The 23,706-nt window shown below is 38.8% G+C and overlaps 1 protein-coding gene and 1 long non-coding RNA gene across 8 annotated transcripts in view; one reads left to right on the forward strand and one right to left on the reverse strand.

Annotated features, from left to right (window-relative positions):
• Positions 1-1,844, reverse strand: part of INTS10 (integrator complex subunit 10) — a 30,256-nt gene extending 28,412 nt beyond the window's left edge. For 5 of the 6 annotated variants that reach the window (XR_012495498.2, XM_019742096.3, XM_019742094.3 and 2 more), the window contains exons 1-2: positions 1,533-1,844; positions 891-958 (exon numbers count right to left, since the gene is read on the reverse strand). Coding sequence is in view for 5 of the 6 variants with exons in the window: in XM_019742096.3 (XP_019597655.3) it covers positions 891-958; positions 1,533-1,661 (197 nt within the window). In the remaining variant the exon portion in view is untranslated. The remainder of the gene's footprint in view (positions 1-890; positions 959-1,532) is intronic. The other variant, XM_074329588.2, reaches the window with a different exon arrangement.
• On the forward strand, positions 888-23,477 carry LOC109452841 (uncharacterized). Of its 2 annotated transcripts, none has more exons than XR_016019493.1 (7): positions 888-1,091; positions 9,115-9,222; positions 9,673-9,886; positions 17,926-18,023; positions 18,614-18,719; positions 21,002-21,060; positions 21,605-23,475. It is a non-coding gene; the product is annotated as an uncharacterized LOC109452841 (long non-coding RNA). The 2 variants fall into 2 exon arrangements; XR_016019494.1 differs by lacking the exon at positions 888-1,091 and adding an exon at positions 1,860-2,198 and having other exon boundaries at positions 21,605-23,477.
• Positions 23,478-23,706: the final 229 nt, after the last annotated feature.

Consider the following 23,706-nt stretch of genomic DNA (forward strand, 5'->3'; position numbering starts at 1 on the left):
GCTGGTCCTCAAATAACGCCATTTCATTATTATATAACGTTGATAAGAAAAAAAAAATGAACTCCTGGCTGGGGCCAGTGTATGCATGGAATTTGCACATTCTCCTCCTGTCTGTGTAGGTTTTTTCCCGGTACTCTGGTTCCCACGCACATCCCGAAGATATGCTCAAAAGGTGAACTGGCACGTCTCAATTGTCCCAGTCTGAGTGTGCGTGGGTGTTGAGTGTGCCCTGCATTGGAAGGGTATCAGGTCCTGCCTTGAGCTGCTGGGATAGGCTCTGGCCACTGAACTGGAAGCAGCAAGTTGGAAAACAATTATCTTACTTTTAATTAATCTTTCTTAAATGTATGTATAGCTCACATTTACTTCAATGTTTAATATTAGAAGTATTTTGGGTCTTTATTTAGAAGTTTGGTGATATTTTTGTGAATGGAAATACATCTAGGAATTTCACTTTTGTTTATATCAATTAGCCTATGGCAAAATTGGTTTCCTTATACATTGTTTCACTTAAAGTCACAGTTTCCAAGAACCTATCCACGTGACTTGAGGACTTCACTGTATACACAAAACTTAACTCTGGTTGAGTTTAAGAGGGACTTTCACTTTTTATTCTCTATTCTTCATTCCTGTTTGAACTTTTGCGAAGAACATGTATTATTTCCAAAATAAAATAAGTTCTTGGATAGAAAAGTTTTAACACAAAACATAAGAAGACTTCTCTGCAGAAGACATGTCAGCAAGTAACGGAAGGACTAGACTCCTGACTACGTAAGCTTTAGGCACCGGGGATGTAGATGAACCTGAACCTCTTCTCCCAACGCCCACTTCCACAAAACCTCACGAGAGCTCCAGTGCAGTGAAAGTCGAAGTCCACAGTCCCCACTCACATGTCGTACAGCAGTCTCCCGGCGGTGGCAGTCCGCTCTGCATTCCGCTCGATGGTGTACATCTCATACTGCAACACAGATCAGACCCGTGGGTCACAACCTCCGCTGGGGCTGCTCGAAGCTCGCGGCCCACGTCGCTAGTTGGCCTTCCCCGAGCACTCGGCTCTCCCACGCCCCCCATGGGGGATGGAGGACCAGAAGGTAAAGCATCACCGGGTGGCACAGGGCCACAAGGCTTAGGAGTGTGACCCTCGGGCTCACTTATAACCGCTCGGTTCCTGGGATTAGTGGAGTAGCGCCTCAAAAGTACCAGGCGCTGAACAAATGGCTGCCATCATGATGAATGAAAGAGCAAGTGGCCTTTCCTAGCGGCGCTGATGTGCTGTCGTGGCCACACAGCTGCATAACACACCCCACGCCTCCTACCAGACCCGACCTCCAGCTCCAGGTGCTGGCCTTGCGGGGAGGCTTGTGAAAGGTGTAGGAGAAGGGGGTGTGAGTGGGGGGGGGGGGGTGTAGAGAGACCCGGGAAAGGAGAGGGAGAGGGGGGCGGGCCGGCAGGAGGCGATCGACCCCGGCAGCCAGGCGCAGCGAGAGGATCACACCTCCACGCAGGCGGCCGCGCGCACGGCCTGACCTCACCTGGATGTTAAAGTCGGCGGGGTAGAGGCTGCGGGCCGTGATCAGCCAAGCCTTGGCTGCCCACAGGTCCTGCTGCACCAGCTCCCGGGCTCGCTGCACTAGGAACTCACAGTCACCCTGGGCCGACATGGCCCACGAGGTGTTGGGCCGCCGGCCTGAAGTGGCCGAATCTTCCGGCTCCGGAGACGCTGCCAACCGGCGCCACTGCCAGGGAGGCTAATGCGCATGTCCGGGGTCGCGAGGACGCCATCGGAGTGGATCCGGGAAGGTTTTCCGGGTTTTGTGAGAAGCCTCCTCCCGTCGGCTCTCAGTTACCTTCAGGTCCCTTCCTCCTTTGCGGAGATAGTCTATTTGTACTGACTCTTCCAGGTGACCTCCAAAATGTGGACAAGTGGATTCTCACTCCTGCGGGTTTCGCCCAGACCTGGTCAAGCCAGGGAGCATGTGCGGGAGCCTGCAGTTGCTGGGCTACTTTGCCCTGGGCTCGCAGCCTCTCTGCGTCAGCTTTCGGATGGCGCGGGGTAGACTGGCAGTACCGGGGGATGGGCGGTCCCTGGGTGTCCCCGAGGTCCTGGGGCCCAGGATCAGGACGGGAAGAAGTTTGAGAAGGAAAAGCAGAGCGCAGTCCGGGAGGCGGCGAGGAGGAGCCCCCTCGGCCCCTGAAAGGTTGAAGGACTTTCCCCTTGGGAATAGACTTACGAGATACGTTTGGGGCTTGGGTACGGTGTTCCACACAGAGGGGAATAGTGATGCCTAGTGTTTGCTCTGGTGGCTTTTGTCTTTCCTAAGTACGTCCACATTTTATTGTTGATACGCCTTTATTCGCAGGTGTTTTTTTTTCAACAGACACATTGAGCAATTGCAGTAATTAGTACTTGAAAAGTGCTTTGTCGCATCCTGTGGGAGCTACAGAGATGATTGTCCCTGTCCCAGCAAGGGATTTACAATGTTATGGACATGTGACCTACAGAAAAATATGCTGTTTTAAGAATCTCCTCCAACCAGAATCAATGACATTTTCACAAAAACTCGATTTTTTTTTTTTACACTTAGGGAAGGAAAACAAAATAATTTCCCTCCGCTCCGAAGGGAGGCTGCACTTAAGAGCCAGAGGAAGCAGTATTTATTTGCCTAATAGGAATGTACCAAAATGTGGGTTCTGAATAGTTCATCAGTGTTTTCAGTCTAAGTTCTGGAAACAAAAATTTTAGCAAGTTCCATTACCGCTGATATCTTCGATTTAAAACTAAGAGATTAAGGATTCAAAGCTGATTTGCTCATAAAAAAATTTACTATGTACTTATATACATGAAATATAAATATTTTAAATCAATATGAATATACACTCTCTATGGTTATATGTAAAGTATAATATATAGCTCTAATAATTTATAAGTAGACATTCTTAAAGTTACTGTGCTAGCTTTAGATGTAAGTACCAAAAAGGGCAGGCACAAAGGAACACTGTAAAGTACCAATGCTATCAAATCATGAATGTCTGAGCTCTTTTATTTTGCTTATACCATTCTAAAAAAGGTACCTTTAAATATCTTTCCTTTTACTCAGCTTTTTTTTTAAATTTGATTTTGTTTCATTAGTATGCTCACTGATATCGTTAGGTAAGAGTCACTGCTGCGCTAACCTCAGTCATTCTGTGATACAGTGACTGCACTCAAGGGAGCATTGTGGTTCCAAAGGTGCTGTTTAATATCCTCTGATTACGCACAGGCACAGCCTCATTTTGTGATCACTTTGTAGGCCAGGATTGCTCAGTGATAAAATTCTTTTGGCTTTGTAGAAAAGAAGGTAGAAAATTGAATATAAACAGATCAGGATAACTCTTACAAAGTGTAGGTCATAAAAACAGATTGCTGGCTTAAATATTTTTTTCATTATTTCCCTGATTTTTAATGTACATAGTTTACATAGGAATTTTCAAATGGCAAAAATGATTGATTTGGTCATTAAACGTTATGTTTTGGGTCTAGAATTATCAAAACAAAACTGTACACTTGTTCCTGAGTCTTCGTTTCTTTAGTGTTCTATTAGATAACCATTGTAAATTAAAATTTTAAATTTAGGAGCTAAATACGGGAACTCTGTATTTACTTTAGCTACCAGTCAGTTAAGATTGCTTCTGACTTTTTGCCAGAATGCAATATAAGATTCGTGGCTATTTTCTACCCAACTTCTTAATTTGGAAAGGTCTCCAGCTAAACATTTCTCTTAGGGTGTCACGCTGGCGTCCCAAAGTACAGAAAGGAGTGTGGATGAAAGGGACCACATAGTAAACCTGACAAGCTCAGGGAAGGCCTGCATGGCAGGCCCTACAAACTCAGAGACTGAAAGTAACCACATAGGATGGTCTGAATATAAAAATTCCTAACTAAAAGTGGGTCGTGGCCAGTAGTCACATCCTTGGCCTGTAGCTTCCTTGACAAAGGTCAATCTTGACCTTAACTGAGCCTGTCTATTGTCTTTTTGCATCTAAAATAACATACCCTTGGAATGTCAGAGTAATCCCTTTTTCTGTACCCTCACAACCCACCACACTAGAGCAGGAAACTACAGAATCCCTCATTGTTGTTCTTGCCCCATTACCATCTCTATGTGCTGTAAAATGCTAACTATTCACTGTCCTGTACCCGCCAATGTAAAAGAAGTATCTATCCAATTTACTTTTTATCCAATCTCAGAGATTTCCCCTCTTTGCTTCCTCCCACCCCAGTGGATTTTGTGTAACCCTCCTCCTTTGATTCTAATGTATGAAATAAGTTGCAAAACCACCATTTTCCAGAACATTTTCTCAATCTGTTGATATTTTGCTTCCCAGCCATTGTCAAATTCGACTCAAATAAACTCTTTAAGATTTCTCTTAGGCTGGATGTTTTTTCATCGACAGGAGGTACCACACCAAGTGAATTTACATCTTTTGCCACCTTGCTGTGATCTTGCAGCCTCACCGAGAATCTGGGCCCCTGGTTGACCTTCTCCACGCAACCTCTGGGTCATGTAAGATGCCCAGGATCCAGTATCCCTCCTTAAGTTCTTTGAACTCAGTCTGGTGATTTGTATTCAACACTATATTGCTTTTTACCTTCCATTTCAAAACCTTCCATTTTAAAGCTCAATAAACATAAATCTCTTAATTTTCTTGCCCTCAACGCCCTACTTGGTTCTTTTCAGCAGTTTCCTCATTTCTCCCTAATTTCAGCTTTATAGACCTTTATTCCCTTGCTTTCCTACTTTTTTCTCCTAGTGTTATCTGCCTTCTCCTGGACCTAACTCCTTTCCTGCTCACACTAAAGTCTGTGCTTGCACACTCACCATGTTCAATTTCTTTGCATTCTTACCCTATCACTGTATTTACTCTTCAAATTACTGAACCTGTAACTGATTGCTCCAGGTTATCCAGGAGGCTAAGTTCTGTTGAATAATAGCACGTGTGCAGGTTGATGCTGTGGCAAGTTCCAGGTTTTAGTATCAATTTTTTAGGGGGGCGGCTCTCAACTACTCCACCTTCCATTCTTTCACCAACTACAGTTGACTCTTGAACAACGTGGGGTTAGGGATGCTGACCCCTGCCGAGTTGGAAAATCAGCTATAACTTTTGATTCCCCCAAAACTTAACTACAGTTAGCCCTTTATATCTGCAGATTCCACTAACCGCGGGTTGAAAGCAGTATTTTCAATTCATGGTTGGGAATCTGTGGTTGGTAATGCGAAAATACTGTGTTTGATCCAAGGTGGAATCTGCGGATGCGACGAGCTGAGTGTATTTATTGAAAAAAATCCACGTGTAAGTGGACCAGGGCAGTTCAAAACCCATTCACGGGTCAACTGTATTTGGTCATTTTCCTCAAGTGCTCAAACTCTTCACCTTGAGCCAATGACTTTGCCTTTTACTAAAACTCAGGTAAGCCTTAAACACCTTCAATTCTGGACCCCATGGCCCTATTTTATGTTTCAAGACCAAACGCCTGGTCATGTATGTATTCTTAAAACCCTTTTATGGTTTCCAGTTGGGCTGGTATATGGTGTGTAGCTACCCTCTGCCTTACCTTTTGCTATCACCCCTGACCCAGAACTTCTTTCAATTCTTCATGTGGTGCGTTCTCTGTTATCTCTACACACTCATGTGTACCATCAATTCCACTCCGCTGAGAGCACTCCCCGCTGCCAAGGGGCTAATTCTTTGCTTCTCAGATAACACTTTCTTATGAAAATCTTCTGGCCCCACCCCTCCTCTGTTCCATGGTCTTTTATACTCTTATAATGACGACTTACCAGATATAAACCTCCATCAGGTCAGGGACCTGTCTTTTATACTGTTACTTTCCCAGCCCCTAAGATATGCCAGATGTGTATTAAATAGTAGGCTATCAATAAAATTTAAGTGAATTTTGAATTTCTTCATCCTTTGCTGACAAATTTGCATGAAGCTTCTAATTTTACACAAATTTCTTTCCCGCTAGTTTCAGAGGATAAAGGGTCCCTTTTGTTCAAGGCCAAAATCTTCCCCTGTGCTCAAAATCCCATACTGTTGGCTTCCTCAGAGAATCTGCCTTATCAATTCCCACATCTACAGTTTTTGTTCTTCTTCCACTGGTTCTACTACTTCTACATGTTTTTTGTTGGGTTTCCCATTGATTATAGTAGATGCGGTGTGTCCTGCACAGATCCTCTTTACCAGGAGTCACACCTGTCCCCTACTGTGTGAGTACTGGCTGCTAAATGCTCACAGCTGCCCCCTTCTCTAGAGAAATGCCTTCAGCTTCCTTGAGAAATTAGTAAATCCCAAAGGAGTGACTAGGGCACAAAAAGTTAGTGCCCTTGCCTGGAGAGGGGCAAATCTACAGTATAGTTTATGTGCCAGAGCTAGGTTGGTCTGAGACTATATCCATGCTCGGCTCTTTCCCCTTCCTTTCCCTACTTCCCCCTTCAGAGGTTTTTCTTAAAGGGTACTTCCTCAATAAATCGTGTGATCCCAAATCCCTGTCTCAGGTACTTCTAGGTACCCAACCTAACACAGTGATTATTATTGGAATGGGAGTAATAAGAGGTATCTCATGAATCCTCTGGATTCCAGACATCGTCGCTTTGCATCATCTGTATAGCAGCTACTATTTTCCCTTGGTAATTAGGTTCAAACATTGGTTAATAAAGTAACCCCCTTTCTTTTCTGCCTATTGGTTCAGTGGTATAAGGAGCCCCAAATGTTCATGTGGCAGTCTTGCTTCCAACTCAGTGGAAACATGACTGTGTTTCCTGGTGGAACCCTTCTCCCTTGGGAATTGGGACCTCTACATTCTCAGAGCACAAGACTGAGGGGACAGTTAAGAAAAATTCCATTAGTGGATTATTAGGTATAATTTGAGAGGCCACTCCCTCCTCTTATCCTTGGTTACTTCAAAGCATATAATGTGTCTATCGGACAGTACCCACCCCTACCTCACAGGATGTGGTTTAGCTGATACCCTAACTAAGCCTCCAGTAGACCCTATTCCATCATTCTATTAGGGAACAGGATAAGACCAGTGAATGCTTTGGACCTGTTCCCTCTGCCATATTTCATTTGCCGTAGAATGAGTTCTTGGGTCTGAAGTGGTATCGTATGGGATACAATGGTAATAAATAAGGTGTTTTGTAAATGTATGAATAATAGAGTAGGCAGAAGTGTTATGGAGGCAAATCTGAATCTGTAATAGAATGAATTCCCATGAGGACAAATCACTCCCACCTCCATGATGTGAAAAGTTCCACTGTAATCAACTTTCCACCGGGTAGCTGACTGGTCCGGTGAGAATGGTGCCATACTGGGAGTATTGTTTTGGCTTCTGCCATTGTTGTTTGGGCATTCAGTGGTAGCTCTAGTCACATTATCCTTGGTGAGGAGAAGTTCACGTTGAGCCCACACGTAGCATTCTTGCCACCATGGCTACTTTTTCCATGGATCCATTGAGCAAACACCAGATGGCTAGGGAAAGAGACTGACTGACGTTCACAGGAGGAATCATCTTGTTTCTATCTGATTATTGACTGTTCTTGCTGTGTCCTCTGGGGAGTATTTACATAGAACACAACTGCCTGTACACTTTGCACCCATTCTGAGAGTCCACATACTTTTCTCTTAGACCTCTTTGTCACCAATCTTCCAATTTTGTTCTTTCCAAGTCCCTGACCTGTCACACAGTCTATTAGCCACTTCCTATGTCAGTAGAGATTTATACCTCAGACTGTCTTTCCAGAGTGGACCATCAGATGAACTCCCAAAGTTCCACCTACTGGAGACTTTTCCCTCATTGTGTTTTCAGGCTGCCCCTGAGTACAGCTTGTCATTTGGTTGTCACCCACTTCTCCATGCCAACATATTTCAAATATGTGGTAGTGGCATTAATTTCTGCAATTCTCCTTGAGGCTACAGTGTCGATTTTGTTTACTGTTTTGACAAGATAGAGTAGTTCCAGAGTCTCTCACTCTACCCTTCCTACAAATGGCTCCTACTCCATTAGTCAGGGAACCAATATGAGGATTCTCTCTTCTGGTTGCTAAGCACGTCTGTGGGAGAATAATGACAGGCTCATTTCCTGTGAGGTGTGTCAGACACACTGTGCGATACATTATTCTCATTGGATCAATATACCACTTTATCACCTGACCAGTAGACCAATGGGGTTCCTGGGGACCCTCAGGAGTCAACGTTAATTCAGAGTCAGTATGTAATAACTCTGGGAAGTCTGGATTTTCCTTTTCCCAGTGCCCACTCACCCTGGTAAATGGCTGCAGATCCCTCTGCAGAAAGTATTAAGGAAGATTTATGATACAAAATTGTGACTGACTTGCAGAGTCCTTTTTTAAAAGGGATCTGGCCCCCAACTCTGGAACTCTGGATCTATAAGCTGACTGGAGTCTGGGAATTGAGTACTTTTCTTACAGTCAGATTCTGCTCACCTGGCTTAGACTCTCTCTGGTTTTATAGATCAAGCCATACCTTACCAGGCTGCCTATCTATTTTATTCCTGGGAACTTTCTGATCAGTTAGCCATTTCCAGGGACATTGAGAGCCAAAATGCTCTGATTGCCACTCTGTCCTTGTGCCTTATTATGGTAATTGTGCCTACTTTGTCTTTCATCGTTAAGTCCTGCCACCTAATCTCCACTTCATAGGGATGCCGTCATTCCCATTGAAATCAGGAAGCCCAGTTCTCTGGCAGTGCCTCCCACCAGCATCTTTGCCCTCCTGAGGATGCTCAGCATAAGGATTTTTATGGATGCTGGTGCTCTCGTCCCTCATGCATTTCTGGGCACTCCTGGGTTGTAAGGCAGGGACTGGCTGAGCAGGCTGCACATAATGACTTAATGCCAACATTCCAACCTTCCCATCTCAGGAAGCCATCACACTCCTTTCTCTAACATATGCTAGAAAAATTCCAGCGTCTCAGTCTAGGCCATCTTTAAACAGGCTTCAGTCAGCTATACAAGCAAACTGTTACAGCCATGCAGTATTCTAACAGCCATTTCAGGGCCAAAGCAAAAGAGGGGTCTGCAACTATTGTAACAGAATTCAAAATGTCTGTGACAGATGAGGATGCTGTATGGAGCCTCTGATACGGCCTGCTGGAGTGAAAGCACGCCCATTTGAAAGGCAGTTCCTAGATCGCCACTGGACACTTTGAATCTTGCGTTCTTGGTAAGTGCACTCATATTGATAAATGTGGCCTTATCTAATTTTATAATTTGCCCTATTTGGTCAATGCCCTTATTATCCATTCTGAGGATCTTGTGGATGTGAATTGGCAGAATCCTGCAACTCTTTTGGGATACACTTTATCTCTTCTTGGAGTAGCTTTTGTAACTCACTCTCTGGACCATACAGGAATTTCTTTTCCTTAAAAAAAACACACGTTTTACTTGGAAATAATTTCAAACTCACAGAAAAGTTACAAGACTAAAAAGAGTATAAACATTATTCAAATACCTATTATGGGTTGAAATGTGTTCCCCCAAAACAGATATATTGCCTAACCCCCAGTACCTGGAATGTGACCGTATTTGGCAATAGGGACTTCACAGAGGTAATCGACTTAAAATGAGGTCCTTAGGGTGGCTCTAACCTAATGACTGGTGTCCTTGTTCAAAGGGAAAATACCGACACAGAGAGAGCAGCACACAGAGAAGCCATGTGATCATGAAGGCAGAGGTCAGGGTGATACATCTACAAGCCAGGGAACACCAAAGATTGCTAGCAAACCACCAGAAGCCAGGAGAATGGCTCCCTCACAGATTCTCCCTGACAGCCCTCAGAAGGAACCAACCCTACCAACACCTTGACCTTGGACTTCTTCTCCAGAACTGTGAGACAATAAATTTCTGTTGCTTAAGCCACCCAGTTTGTAGTACTTTGTTACAGAGGCCCCAGCAATCTAATGCATACCCTTTACCCAGATTCACTTATTGTTATTTCATATGCTTGGATTCTCTCTCAATATATATATGTATAATACGTATTTTTACTATATAATTTGAGAGTAAACTGTATATGTCATGACCCTTTACTCCTAAATATTTCAATATGTGTTTTCTAACAATACCGATACTCTCTTACATAGCTACAGGACAATTATTAAGTTCAGTAAATTTAACCATAATAAAGTTTTATCTAATCTACTATGTCTATTCCAATTTTTAAAATTGACCCAATGTCTTTTATAGCGTTTTCTCCCCCGAGCAAAGAATCCAGTCTTGGATCAGGTATTGCATTTACTTTTCATGTAGTGTTCTTGAGTCTGGAATACTTCCACAGCCCGTCTTTGTCTTTTATGACACTGACATTTTTGAAGAATGTAGCTGCCCTCCTTTTGTTTTAAAGTTCCTCATTCTGGGCTCCTCTGAGCCTTCCTCACTGTTTGATCCAACTATGCATTCTCATTCTTCTAGGGTATCACATCTGGAGGGATACAATGTCCATCTGCCCCCTCCTTGGAGATGTTTATTTTGATCACTCATTCAAGGTGTTGTTTGATTACTTCACTGTAACCATTTCCCTCCTTGCAACAATAAACTGTAAAGAGACTAAGACCATGCAAATACTCTGCCATTCTAAAATGTAACTCTATTTGTACGCCTGGAGACAATGAGGGATAATAGGGTGAGTCTTGCAGAATAGGCACCCCATCTTCAGCCATTAAATCCTGGCAGCAAAGAGATAGCGAATTCCTTGGAAGCCATCATAGATGCTTTCTGATTTTAATGCAGGCCTTGAGTTGAAAGTTCAAGACACCAAGCTCATCGGTTTCAAAGCTGCTAATCTACTTATTACAGCCACAGTAATCAAATGATTTTCCATCTTTTCTCCCCACTCTACTCCATCCCATGCCACGGTGGGCCATCATTTGAGTAATCCTGATGCACAGCAGGCTACAGATTTCCAGTGTTCTAGTTCCCTCGGGGAGATCCACGTATGTGAAACCCAGAATTCCATCTTTAGAGTCTGTTTTATGAGGCTACTCTTTATATCATTTACTCTATCAGGCAGAGTCCCAAGAGAAAAAAATGGTACCCTCAAAAGGATTTCTGAAGGATTTAGTGAAGGGACTATTTACAGAAATGTGGACAGAATTAAGGGAACCAACAGAAGATATTGAAGGGCACAGGAACCAGCAACAGCTGGATTACCCCACCTTGACCTGAAGGATGAATGCTGAGGTCATGGAGGAGAGACATCTGAGCAGAAGCTGTTGTCATAGAGGGGTATAGCCACTGCCAAAGCTCTTGCGCTGATACAGGAAGAGAGAGTCGGTGAGGAATCCTCTACTTCTCTCTCCTTCTGTCCTTTTGAGATCCTGTGATGCTCCCATTGGATGAACCTAATCAGAAGCTAGAGGGCAAGGGAACTCAACTAATGCAGTCCTTAGAGGTCAGCCATCTGGAACATGGCAGTCAGGAAAGGGTGCAGAATGAGAAATAAGCAGCCCTCTGCCCTTCACTATCTACTGTGAGGGACTGAGGATTGTCCTTTTCTTTGCTCCTTTTGTGTGCAAATCCCTTATAATCCTTCTAACATTTCATCGCATTTTTTTCTTTGTTTATGATACCACTTCTTGAAGTTTGTAAAAACAAAGCAGCAGATTCCATTTACCCTTTCTCCTGCGCTTTGTACTATTATTGTCACTTATATTACCTCTGCTACAATATTTTATTTCCTCAAATGTTTGATTTTTAAAGAATTTAAGAAACAAATAAAATTACTTTTTTATCTGCACCAGTATATTTAGCATTCCCAGTACTCTTTGTTCCTTCTTGCAAATCTAAATTTCTATATGGCATTTTGCTTCAACCTGGAGAATTTTCTTCAGCATTTTTTATAGTGCAAGTTTGCAGGCAACAGATTATTTAAATGTCCAATTTCACCTTCATTTTTAAGGGATATTTTCACTCGATATATAATTTTAGGTTGATAGCTGATAGTTTTTATTTTGTTTTGGCATTTCAATGATGCCCTTATTTTGTCTTCTGGTCTCCATTAATTTCAATGAAAAGTCAGCTTCATTTTTATTGTTGTTCATTTGCATGTAATATATCTTTTCTTTTAAAATTTTGTTTTGCTTCTTAAAAGTTTTTTAAGTAAAAATTTTAAATTGTTGTAAAATACATATAACATAGGATTTACCGTTTTAGCATTTTAAGTGTACAGTTCATTAGTGCTAAGTATATTCACATTGTATAACCAATCTCCAAAACTTTCTCATCTTGTAATACCTGTTAAACAACAGCCTATGCATATCTCATTCTTCCCAGCCCCTGGCAACAAACATTCTACTTTGTCTTTTTATGAATTTCCCTACTCTAGATACTTCATATAAGTGGAATCATACACTATTTATACTTTTGTGACTGGCTTATTTCACTTAGCATGATGTCTTCAAGGTTATCCATGTTGTATCATGTGTCATAATTTCCTTGCTTTTTAAGGCTCAATAATATTCCATTGTATGTATGTACCACATTTTGTTTATTGATTCACCCATTGATGGACACTTAATGCTGCTATGAATGTGGAGTCTCTTCAAGCCTCTGCTTCTGCTTGGTTTTTAAAATTTTATCTTTATCTTTGATTTTCAGCATTTTGACTATGATGTGCCTACATCTGATTTTCTTTGTAGGTAGATTTCTTTCTAGGTGTGATTTTGTTTCTGGCTGTGGTTCATTGACTTTCCTGTCTTTGGGTTTCTTTTTTGATCAAATTTGGAATTTTGATGAAAAATTTCTTCAAATATTATTTGTGTTTCATTTTCTATCTTTTTTCCTTCTGGAAATTTACACATGTATTAGACCATATGGTACTATCCCACAGGTCATTGAGGCTTTGATTTTTTTTCTCTCCTAATATTTTACTCTTTGTGTTTCAGTTTAAATGATTTCTTTAGAACTATCTTCAAGTTCACTAATCCTTTTTTCTGTTGTGTTCTTTAGATGCCAGATATTGTTTCTTTTTCAGTTTTTGAGTTTCCATGTAGAAACTATATATGTAGATTTTTATAACTCTCCTAAAATTCCTTATTTCTTCACCCATTATATCGACCCTTTTCTCTAGATTCTTTTACGTATAATTATCTTTCTGTTTGAGGCATCTGTGTGTCTCTTTCTCTTGACTAATTCTGTTCTATTGATGGACTTTTTATTCTAGATCACATTTGTCTTTCTTTTCATTTCTAGTAATTTTTTATTGTATTCTGGACACTTGATTTGTTTTAGAGGCTCTGGATTATTTTCTTTTCTTTAAAAGAGTTGACTTTTATTTTCGCAAGTATCTAAATTAACATGGACCACCTTGACCTTACCAAGGCTTAGTTCTAGGCTTTTCTAAGGTTGATCAATTCAATTTTTGCCCTCAATGCTAGGACATAGTCATTACTTCTACACATTGGGGTTTCTGGTGTCTGAACTGAACGGCAAGGAGATTGACTAATGTATTTGCTTTTGGGCTGGGTCAGTGTCTCATCAGCACCATGAAATCCCTGATATTTCTCTTCAACTTTCCCTTTCTCTGATAGGCTATTCAGAGCTTCACTCTTCATGTACATAGCCTAGGATTTGTAAAAGGACTCCAGGGGAACCCCTATGCAAATTTTTGGGATTCTTTCTCTACATCTCCTTCCTTTCCAAAAACCTACTCCCCCAATCTCACCTGCCTTAGCTGCTCTGAATTCCAATATCTTTTTCTTTGTTCAATTCCCTGTTTGGGCCGCATTTTTGAAAAATGCCTCCTGAGAAAAAGTCTGGGTGGATTTGGAACTTACTTACTGTGTACTTTCTGTAAGAATTGAAGTCCTATGCTGTATACTGCCCAGTGTGTGAAGATAGTTGTTTCATATGTTTGCTAGCTTTTTATAGTTTGTTTTTATGCTATTGAGTTGTATAAATTCTTTATATATTTTGAATACTAACCTTTTATCAGATATACGATTTGCAACTATTTTTTTCCATCCGACAGGGTGATTTTTCATTTTGTTGAGGTTTCCTTTGCTGTGTAAAACTTAGTTTGATCTGGTTCCATTTGTTTATTTTTGCTTTTTTCTTCTTTTGCTTTGGTGTCAAATCCAAAATATCATCACCAAGACCTATGTCAAGGAGCTTACTGCCTATGTTTTCTAGGAGTTTTATGGTTTTATGATCAAATTTTTAATACATTTTGAGTTCATTTTCGTGTATGTTGTAAGATAGGGTTCAGTATCATTCATTTGCATGTGGCTTTCTAGTTTCCCAGCATCATTTATTGAAGAAACTATTCTTTCTCCAGTATAAATTTGTCATAAATGAATTGCCCATATCTGCATAGGTTTATTTCTGGGCTCTCTATTCTGTTCCATTGATCAATGTGTTTGATCCTATACCAATACCACCAATACCGTATTGTTTTGATTACTATAGCTTTGTAATATGGTTTGAAATCAGGAAGTGAGATGCCTCCAGCTTTGTTCTTCTTTGTTAAGATTGCTTTGGCTATTTGGAGTCTTTTGTGGTTCCATACAAATTTTAGGATTGCTGTTCTTCATCTTTTCTTTTTTTAAAATTTAGTGTAGGTATCTCTGTGTCAGGGATCAGCCTGAGATGTAAACTTAAAGTCTTAGGTATTTTCTGAGCCTGCATTTTGGGCATGAGTGGTAACTTTCTAAATTTCCCCATATATAACTAATCCTTAAATGTCTGGTCCCCATAAGGGGCAAAAGGGAAAAATGAAGGGAATAAAATAGCCATTGTTTCCTTAAATCCCCTGAAAGTTGCTTCAGCTGGAGGAACATGAAACCATGGTGGTGGGAGTTGCCACAGTGACTGCCTGCTTCTGTGGCTGCACCTTCATGATCAGAAGCAGCAATGTGTGATCAGAACAAAGATTCTTGATGTTTGGAGGACAAAGTCCTATTGCCACCCTGGCTCCTGCAAGCCATCTAGGGACACACTGATACAGTTGTGTACACACTCCCCCTTCCACGCGCTGGGGAGTGGGAGAATGAGGAGTCACTACTGCACTAGGCTGAAATCCATCAAAATTAACTGCAATTTACCAGGCACATCTTCCCCGGGAAGCTACTAACCTTTGAATAGACTATAGAATTCTAAAATAATTACATAAGACAGATTTTGCCAATATAATGTTGTCCAGATGGAGAGACAAATTCCTGGCACTTTCTACCCAGCCATCATCACTGACAACCCAGGCTTATTTAGTCTTACATTCTGGATTAGTTCATTTTAAATTCTCAGCATAAAAATTCTAATTTAACAGTTATAAAAACTGACATCAGGTTGCTATGTGGAATTTAAAATTATTGAGAGTGATAGCTGGAAATTAATTTTTAGTAACATTGTAAGGGCTTCTCCAAGTTATATTCCAGATCATGCAGTGTTGCCTTACAGCTGCCGAACCGTTTGTTCCCCCCGAGCTCTTCCCAGGATTTCACAAGGGAGTATCTCAGCAAACTGAGGCCCCATGGAAAGATATCGGTAAAGCTTCCTTGAGGGGTGTCTCAGCAAACTGAGACCGGAGGTCACTCCTCTTCAATGGATGCTTTGCGACAATGCAAGGGCATACTTGGTATTTTGGCCAAGAGAAAGCATATTTTTGTGTATGAAGAAGATGTTGAGCACAGCAACTGTAGCTTATAGACCATCTTGAAACCATTTGATCAGCTACTATAATAACATTAGGAGGGTAGCAAAGTTTTAGATCAAAAATCTTATATTGTTGTGTGGTAGCCTCTATGACGTGACACAGTGATCAACCCCAATAATGAGGAAAGAATACTTACCCAAAGTTTATTATGTCCCTCTTGTATTACGCATTTCCTTAAGGCTTTGTGCTGCTGTAGGGAATCTGTTTTCCTTTAACTCCCTACATCATTTATACATTCTCATGCATTTTGTTATTTTCATAAGGGCTTGTTTATTTCTCTGATTACATGGCAACCTCTTTGAGGTCAAGCATCATGTTTTAATTCTTCTTTTCTAAGCTGTGTACTATTGGGAATAGTTATTATTCAATTAATATTTGTAATTAATTTTTCAGAGTATGAGAAATCTATAACCTTTTAACTTGTGATTTGTCAAGATGCAAATACTTTTATTTTAGAAGCTGCTGAATTAATAGGAGTTCTGATAAGAGTGAAAGCAGAAATTCATCTTGATAGAGGAGTCTGATTGCCCTAATTATGCACTTCCATAACTTTTGTTTCTGCTAGATCCTATTTGGCATATTAATAATTCATTGATGTGCATATAGGCTGATAACTTGATGTCTTAAATTTGATTGTGAGGCATTAAAATAAATGAAACCGTTGCAAATTGGAAAAGGGTACTATTCTTCAATTTTGGCTGTAGAACACCTTGGATTAGTTTGTGAATCACTACCATAAATCATCTAAACATCCCATAAATTTAACAGTTAAGTATATAAACTTTATTCCTTAGACAGTACCTTTTCAAAAATCCATTGTTTTTATTCATTAGAATTGTGCAATATTTAATGTTCTGAAAATAATACATAATTATTATAAGAAGTTAGGAAAGTACAGAAAAGCACAAGGAAGAGAATATAAACAACTCATAATTCCATCACTCAGAAATAACTATAATTACCATGATGAAATATCTAAGCAGTCATTTTAAAAAAAAATATTTTTTTTCTACTTATAGTCTATACGTTTAAAGAAAGGTAAATAATCCAATAGAAAAAATGGGCAAGAGATTAGAACAGGTACTTAATAAAAGAGTATGTCTAAATGGTCAATAAATCATTAGAAATAAGGAAAATAAATGCAAATTAAAATCACAAGATACTGTTCTATAACCATAAAACTATTAAAATTTATGAAGACTGACAATAACCAGTATTATTAAGAATGTAGAACCATGGAAACTCTCACACTGCTGACGAAAGTGTCAGTTGGTTACAATTTAGAGAACTGACATTGCCTACTAAAACTGAAGATCCATATATCATTTCATTTAGCATTTCTACCCCTAAATATTTACTCAACAGAATGTGTGCTCCTGTGCAATAAAAGACATATAGAAGAATGTTCGGAATAACATTATTCATAATAGCCCAAATATCCTTCAAGAACAGAATGAATAAATAAACCATGGTATATTCACGCAGCTATTTAGATAGGCTTTCTAAATAGCTAAAAATTTATTTTTTTCAGCTACCAGTATGCAAAAGAACAGAGAGTAGAAGAGGCTGGACATAAAAGGACACATACCATATCATTCCAATTACATAAAGTTTGAAAACAGACAAAACTATAAACTACAGCATTTACTGATATATATACACAGTGGGAAAACTATAAAGAGAAGTAAGGAAATGATTACAATCATGTCAGATTGTGCTTTATTTGTAGAGAAAGGAGGAAGTAAAGCTTGGGAGTTTGCAGGAGGACACTTCTGGAATGCTTCAATGCTTCTATTTCTGGACCTGTATGATGGTTATAAGATACTCACTTTGCGATAAATTAGCTATACCTGTTTCTTTTGTACACTATTATTTATGTATGTTATATTGAACAATAAAAATGTTTAAAAGGAAACAAGTATTGCACTAGATATTGCTTTTAAATTTGCTTTTTGCAAAACAATATCTTATAAACATTTTCAATGCCATTGCATTCTATTTTTATGCATAAGATTCCATTGAATTGATTATTTAACATGTTCATTATTATTGGACATTTAGTTGTTTCTAGTTTTTATAAAATATAAATAAGGATTTGCTAAATGTCTTTGTAAATGTACATTTTCAAATGTTCATGATACTTTCTTTTGGTTAAATTCTTAAAAGTAGAGTTATTTAAATAAAATGCATACATTTAAAAGGTGTTCTTTTTTTTTTAAGGTTAAATGTTGCCAAATTGCTCTCCAAAAAAGTTATGACAAACCAGATTCTCATCAGCATTGTAGGAGAATGCTAATTCTCTCCATCTTCAATATTAGGTATTGCCATTTTATTAATCTTTTCCAAGTTGAGCAATCAATATTCTTATTTTTGATTGAATGTGAATTTCTTTAATAATTAGCATGGTTGAACATTTAAAATTATGTTTATTGACTATTGTAAGTCTCCTATGAATGACCTTTTTTCATTATTTAATTGAGATATTAATATTTTTCCTTATTAATTTAGAAAAGATTATTATAAAATAAGACTATTAATCTTTTGCTGCCGTATATCTACTTTTCTCAGTCTACCTTTTAATTTTGCTTATGATGTTTAAAAAATTTTTCATTGTAAAATAAAACACGGATATACAAGACCACACAAAACAAATGCATAGCTTTGTCAGTTATTCTGAGGCAAACATCCTTGTAACAACTACCAGGTGAAGACACAGAACTTTTGTGTCCTTGAGCCTCCTTCATATGTGCCCATCCTTATCTTTCTTCCCCTCCTCCAACGAGTAACCACTATCCTGACTTTTATAAAATTACGCCCTTGTGTATCTGCCAGACACTGAATGTTTGTGTCCTCCCCCACCCCAAATTCCTATGTTAAAACCTAATCCCCCATGTGATGGCATTTGCAGGTGGGTCCTTTGAGTGGTGAAGACAGCTGTGTATCACCCAGGAAGCGAGCTCTCACCAGAAACTGGAATAATGGCACCTGATCTTGGTCTTCCAGCCTCCAGAACTGTGAGAAATAAATTTCTGTTGTTTATAAGCAATACAGTCTATAATATATAAAATACATTGTGACAGGAGTCCTCTCAACTAGTTACCACATCCATCAGCTCGCATATTTGTACACACATATATTCATAAATGATGATGTTAAAAACCATACATTCACACTGATATCTCCAATTTCAATCCACAACCACAAATTTCACACTATTCTTCTCCCTTTCCACATTAGTACCTTCCTTATCTAACTGAAAAACCTGGTTCCCATTATCCTCAGTATATTGATTTACTAGTTTAATCCCCTGTATGTATGCAGACAGTCTCCCATCACCGCTGCTGCCCACCCCTTCACAGATGCCCTCCTCACCCTTCTGGCTCCAACTCCCTGCCAGGGGCCGCTGTGCATCCCCAGGCTGTCCCTCTTGCTGCCATCCTCCTCACCCACTTGGCTTCTGTCATTTCAATGGAGCTGCCAATGTCACTCCCCATGCCCCCATCCCTTCTTCACCCTGTGAGACTCTGACATCCTTCCTGGCCGCTGGGCGATGCTACCCTGCCGCACCCCGGGCACTCAGCCCCACTGATGCCTGTCTTGCTCAGCACCACATAATGATCCAGTGACTCATGGACCAAATTATTCAATAGGGGAAGGAGAAGGAGAAGAAGAAGAGAAAGGCAAAGAGAAAAACACAATATACATTTTTAAGTGAGAAAAAGTTTATAAAATAGTATATTTGGGCGGGAATTTGTACATGCTAAGAAAAGAATCTGGACTCACATATGCCAAGATGGTCCACAATGGCTGTAGCTAAGCAATTGGGCCTTGTGTTCATTTACTCGTCTCTTTTTGCTTGTATCAGGTTTGGTTTTTATTTATTTATTTATTTTTGCCCTCCTCCCCTTCCTTCAAGACTTCCTCCTCCTTCTTTTTTAGGAGGGGAGGCCAATGAGCATAATTTACTTTTGTGATAAGAAAAATAAATGGAAACTTTATTTTTAAATATGCAAAAAAGGCCTGTAATTTAACTCAAAGTTTTTTCTTCCTGTGTAGAGAGTAACTCAAAAAGTATGGTTCTTAGGACGATCTGAGGTTTTTTTTTCTTTAAGTTAAACCAATTTTTTTCAAGCTAGTGAAAAAAGAAAAAAATTGAGATGTCCCAAATTAAATTACAATGGGTCGGAGAATCAGAGAAAGACAGGGAGATTAACCAGTTAACAGAGGAAACCAACAAAAGACTGCTCACATCCTGAATGTATGTGGAAAATTGGAATCAGCTTCCAGATGGCTGTTTCAGCTCTTATCTAGAAAGAATAGCCGACCACCAGATCCCATCGCATCTTTCTTATGCCTGAAATTTCTGGACTGTTGCCCACAACCAATCCAAAAGCAGCAAATACTTCTTTCTTGCGGACTGTGCCCCAATCCCAAACCTTTCTGTGCTTCACCTTCTCCTTCCCCTTTTATCTAAAACCAATGTGAATCCTTTCAAAACAACTTACATCTTTCTCCTCCCAACCCACTGCATAAAGGAGCCCTGTCAGGTCCAGGATGGAAGACATGCTTCTCTCCTCCATCTAGCCTTACTGCTGCAAGTGGTATAGACTACTTACCCCAGGGCCTGGTGCTTTTTCTGGCTACCTTATGGCTCAGTAAACGCTTTCTTTCAGGAAACTTTTGGCCTCGAAGATTTTTTTTTGTTAAATTTTGACATTGGAAATATGTATTTGAAAGTTTTTAGATTAAAAAAAAAAAAAAGCAAACGCGCACATAAATCATCACAGAACAACACCGGGTCGTCACAAATCTAAAATAGAAGGCAGACCATGCAGCCCGCAGAGTGCACTGGCTCCCTCTTTTCCACCTCTTACTCAGCACACACAGAAACAAACTCTTGGTGTCGCACTGTTCACAGTGGTCTATCTACTGGAAACGTCTTTGGCCTAGAAGATTTTTGTTGAACACCAGCCTACCCAGATGATAGTGCTGCTCATTTTGTCTGTTAATTGGCTGAGTCTGAGGACATCTCTCTTTCAATTACTGTTCTCGCTGACATTTTCCTAGCGAGGCTCATACTGAGTCACTAAAAGAGTAATCATTCATCTGTGTTGGGCGATATGGAGAGTGGGAAAAAAAAGTAAAAAACAAGTTTCCTAATCTTTTCTACAGTCTCAAAGTGTAGTAAAAAAGTGGCTAACATTTTCAGTTACCTCAAGTTTGGCTGACTTGAAACAAGGCCCAAATCGAACCCAACTAAGAGCAATCTGTCTTTGTTTACATTTGCACTTCACAGGCATTGGTGGAACCTGGGTGATGGACTGTCACTGACCTGTTTTCGAAATCTACGTACATGTAAGTGCTTAGTGATGTGTCCTTATACTAATACAGCCCCATAATGTTAGTTGCAAATAAAGATTTGTTTTCTTGATTGAGTTACTTCTGGTAGAATTAATTTCTCATTTTACACATGGCTGTTGAAAACAGACTCCATTTAGAAGGGTTTATCCCATGAAGTCATACTCTTAACTCTTTGAAGCTTTTACCAGTGGCAGTTTTATTTCTTTGTATTAGGAATTTTGGCCCCAGAAAGCTTTTTCCCACTCTGGCTGGTTTCTGAGTAAGCTTGTCTGGGCCTCCTTGTTTCCAGCTATAGAGATTTTTGGTCGGTTGCAAAATTTTTCATATTACTGTGATTTTCATATGATGTGTAACATTATATAGTTTCATATAAAGTGTAACACTCTCCGGCTTTAGGCTTATATTTTTCTAATTCTTTTGTTTGAATTCATTTTTATCTTTAGGTCCACTGACATTATTTTCATGGGCCATTTTTAGGGTGATTAATTATACCCTTGGCACATCTACTTTCCCATTTGAAAATTGTTTTCTTTGACAGGATTGGAAAATAACAGAAAACAGTTCATACAGCTGCCTTCGTTACCAAGACAACAAACAGAAGAAATAACTGGCTACTTGGCTTTTCTCTTTTCCTGAACTACCTTCTAAATACTAGTAATCTCTTCCCTAAAATCTGTGTATCTGTTTGAGATCACTAGTCGAGTGGTTCCTTTTATTACCAAGAGTATGTTGTGCCCTTGATTATAGTCTGAGAACAGGGAGTTGTATTTTTTTCCTCAAGTTTTCTTTTAAATGATTTTGAAACATACACAGGTAATAACACATTTATACATGTTAAGTATAAAAATGTAAAACTTTGCAGAAGTGTATAGTGTAAAAAGTGTAAATTTCTCTTTCTAGAATCCTTACCTTGACCAATATCAACATATTGTAGTGAATATGATTCAGTATATTGACTTAGAGTGAATTTAAGGACAGCAATGTATTCAGATCAGTAAAAACGACATGTTCAATATATGTGTTAAAAAACCCCATAAAACATTAAAATCCTTTAAAATTTATACGAACAAAATGTGTTTCTTTTATGAAATTCAGAAAAAAACAAGCAAAAAACAATACATAAATTACCCACAGTTACCACTACCCAGAGTCACCGCCACTAATATTTAGTTCTTAATGCTTTTCAAAAGGATTATTTTAAAGTAAATAATCCTTTAAAGTAAATGTTTATTTTAAAGTAATACATGTTCATTAAATAAAAAATACATTAATAATGATTATAAGAGCAATAATAATGGCTACTATTTATTTAACACTCTAAGTGCCAGCCCTGTGTTAAGAGCTTATATGCATAAAAATAAAACCATTTTTGAGGGGTAACATTTGAAACATTAATTTCTGATTCTTTCTTTCCTTCTGTGTATAGGCATTTAAAAAATTATGTAGTGATAATTGTAGTGTATAATTAGTTTAGAATTCTGATTTTTCGTAAAAGTTCTTTCTGTGATGCTATGTACTCTTTGATCTCACTTTGATAGGATGTTATCAGTATCCTTTCACTGGTTGTCTAATATTTCATTGAATGCATGTATATAATTCATTTAACCATTTCCATATTGTTGGACATTTATTACTTCTACTTTTTAATGTAAAGCGCTTTATATATTATTTCTTAGATGGATTATTTCTTAGAATGAATTATTTCTTAGAATGGATCTATCAGAAATGAAATTACTGGCCCTAGGTAATGAATAGTTTTAGAGCTCTTGAATGTATTTTCAAATTGCTTTACCAAAGGGTTGTGCCAATTTATATTGCCATCATCATCTTTATATAACAACCCTGGGAATTATGTTTTCTATCTTTTCTAATTTGACAGAAACAAAATGATAATGTATATTTAATTACTTTCTTTTTGGTAATGATGGAGTTTAATCATTTACCCATGTTTACTGGTATTATTTCCTTTTTTATGAATTATTTCTTTGTTGTGGTGTTGCATTTTATCTTAAAAATGTATTTTTTTTAAATAGCAAGAGTAATGTACACTTATTGTAAAATTAAGATGATACAAGATACATATAAAAACAGAAACTCCCCTCCTTCACTACATCTCCTCAATCTTACTCCCTCAGGACTGGTTTGGTATGTATATATCCAGACCTTCCTTTAACATTTAGGAGCTAAACTTTTTCGGTGGTGGTTGTGGTGATGAGAGGAAATGAGTTTGATATGAGTTCTTTACGAAGCAAAGATATCCACCTTTGTCTTTTGTACTTGCTAGAAATGTACACACACACACACACGTATATATTTTGGTTTGTTTTATATATATATATAATATATATTTCTTGTTACATATATATTATATATATTATATATATATTTCTTTTTGTTAGCATTTAATTTTGCTTTTGTTACTCTTGCAGTTGAATTTGCTGATCTTTTCTATTGTGCTTTAGGAAAAAAATATTTTCAGCTTAAAAAAGACTTCATTTAAAGACTCAGTAAATACTAAGTTTCTTTATTCTGCTAGTTTTTATTATTTTATTATGGTTTTTATTTGGGGATATAGGGTAGAGTGATGATCTAAATGTAATTTGGTTTTTCAAGAACTTAGTATATATATATATATATATA

Source organism: Rhinolophus sinicus, chromosome 16, assembly GCF_057876585.1.
Source record: "Rhinolophus sinicus isolate RSI-liver-muscle chromosome 16, RSI-T2T, whole genome shotgun sequence".
Lineage (NCBI taxonomy): Eukaryota > Metazoa > Chordata > Mammalia > Chiroptera > Rhinolophidae > Rhinolophus > Rhinolophus sinicus.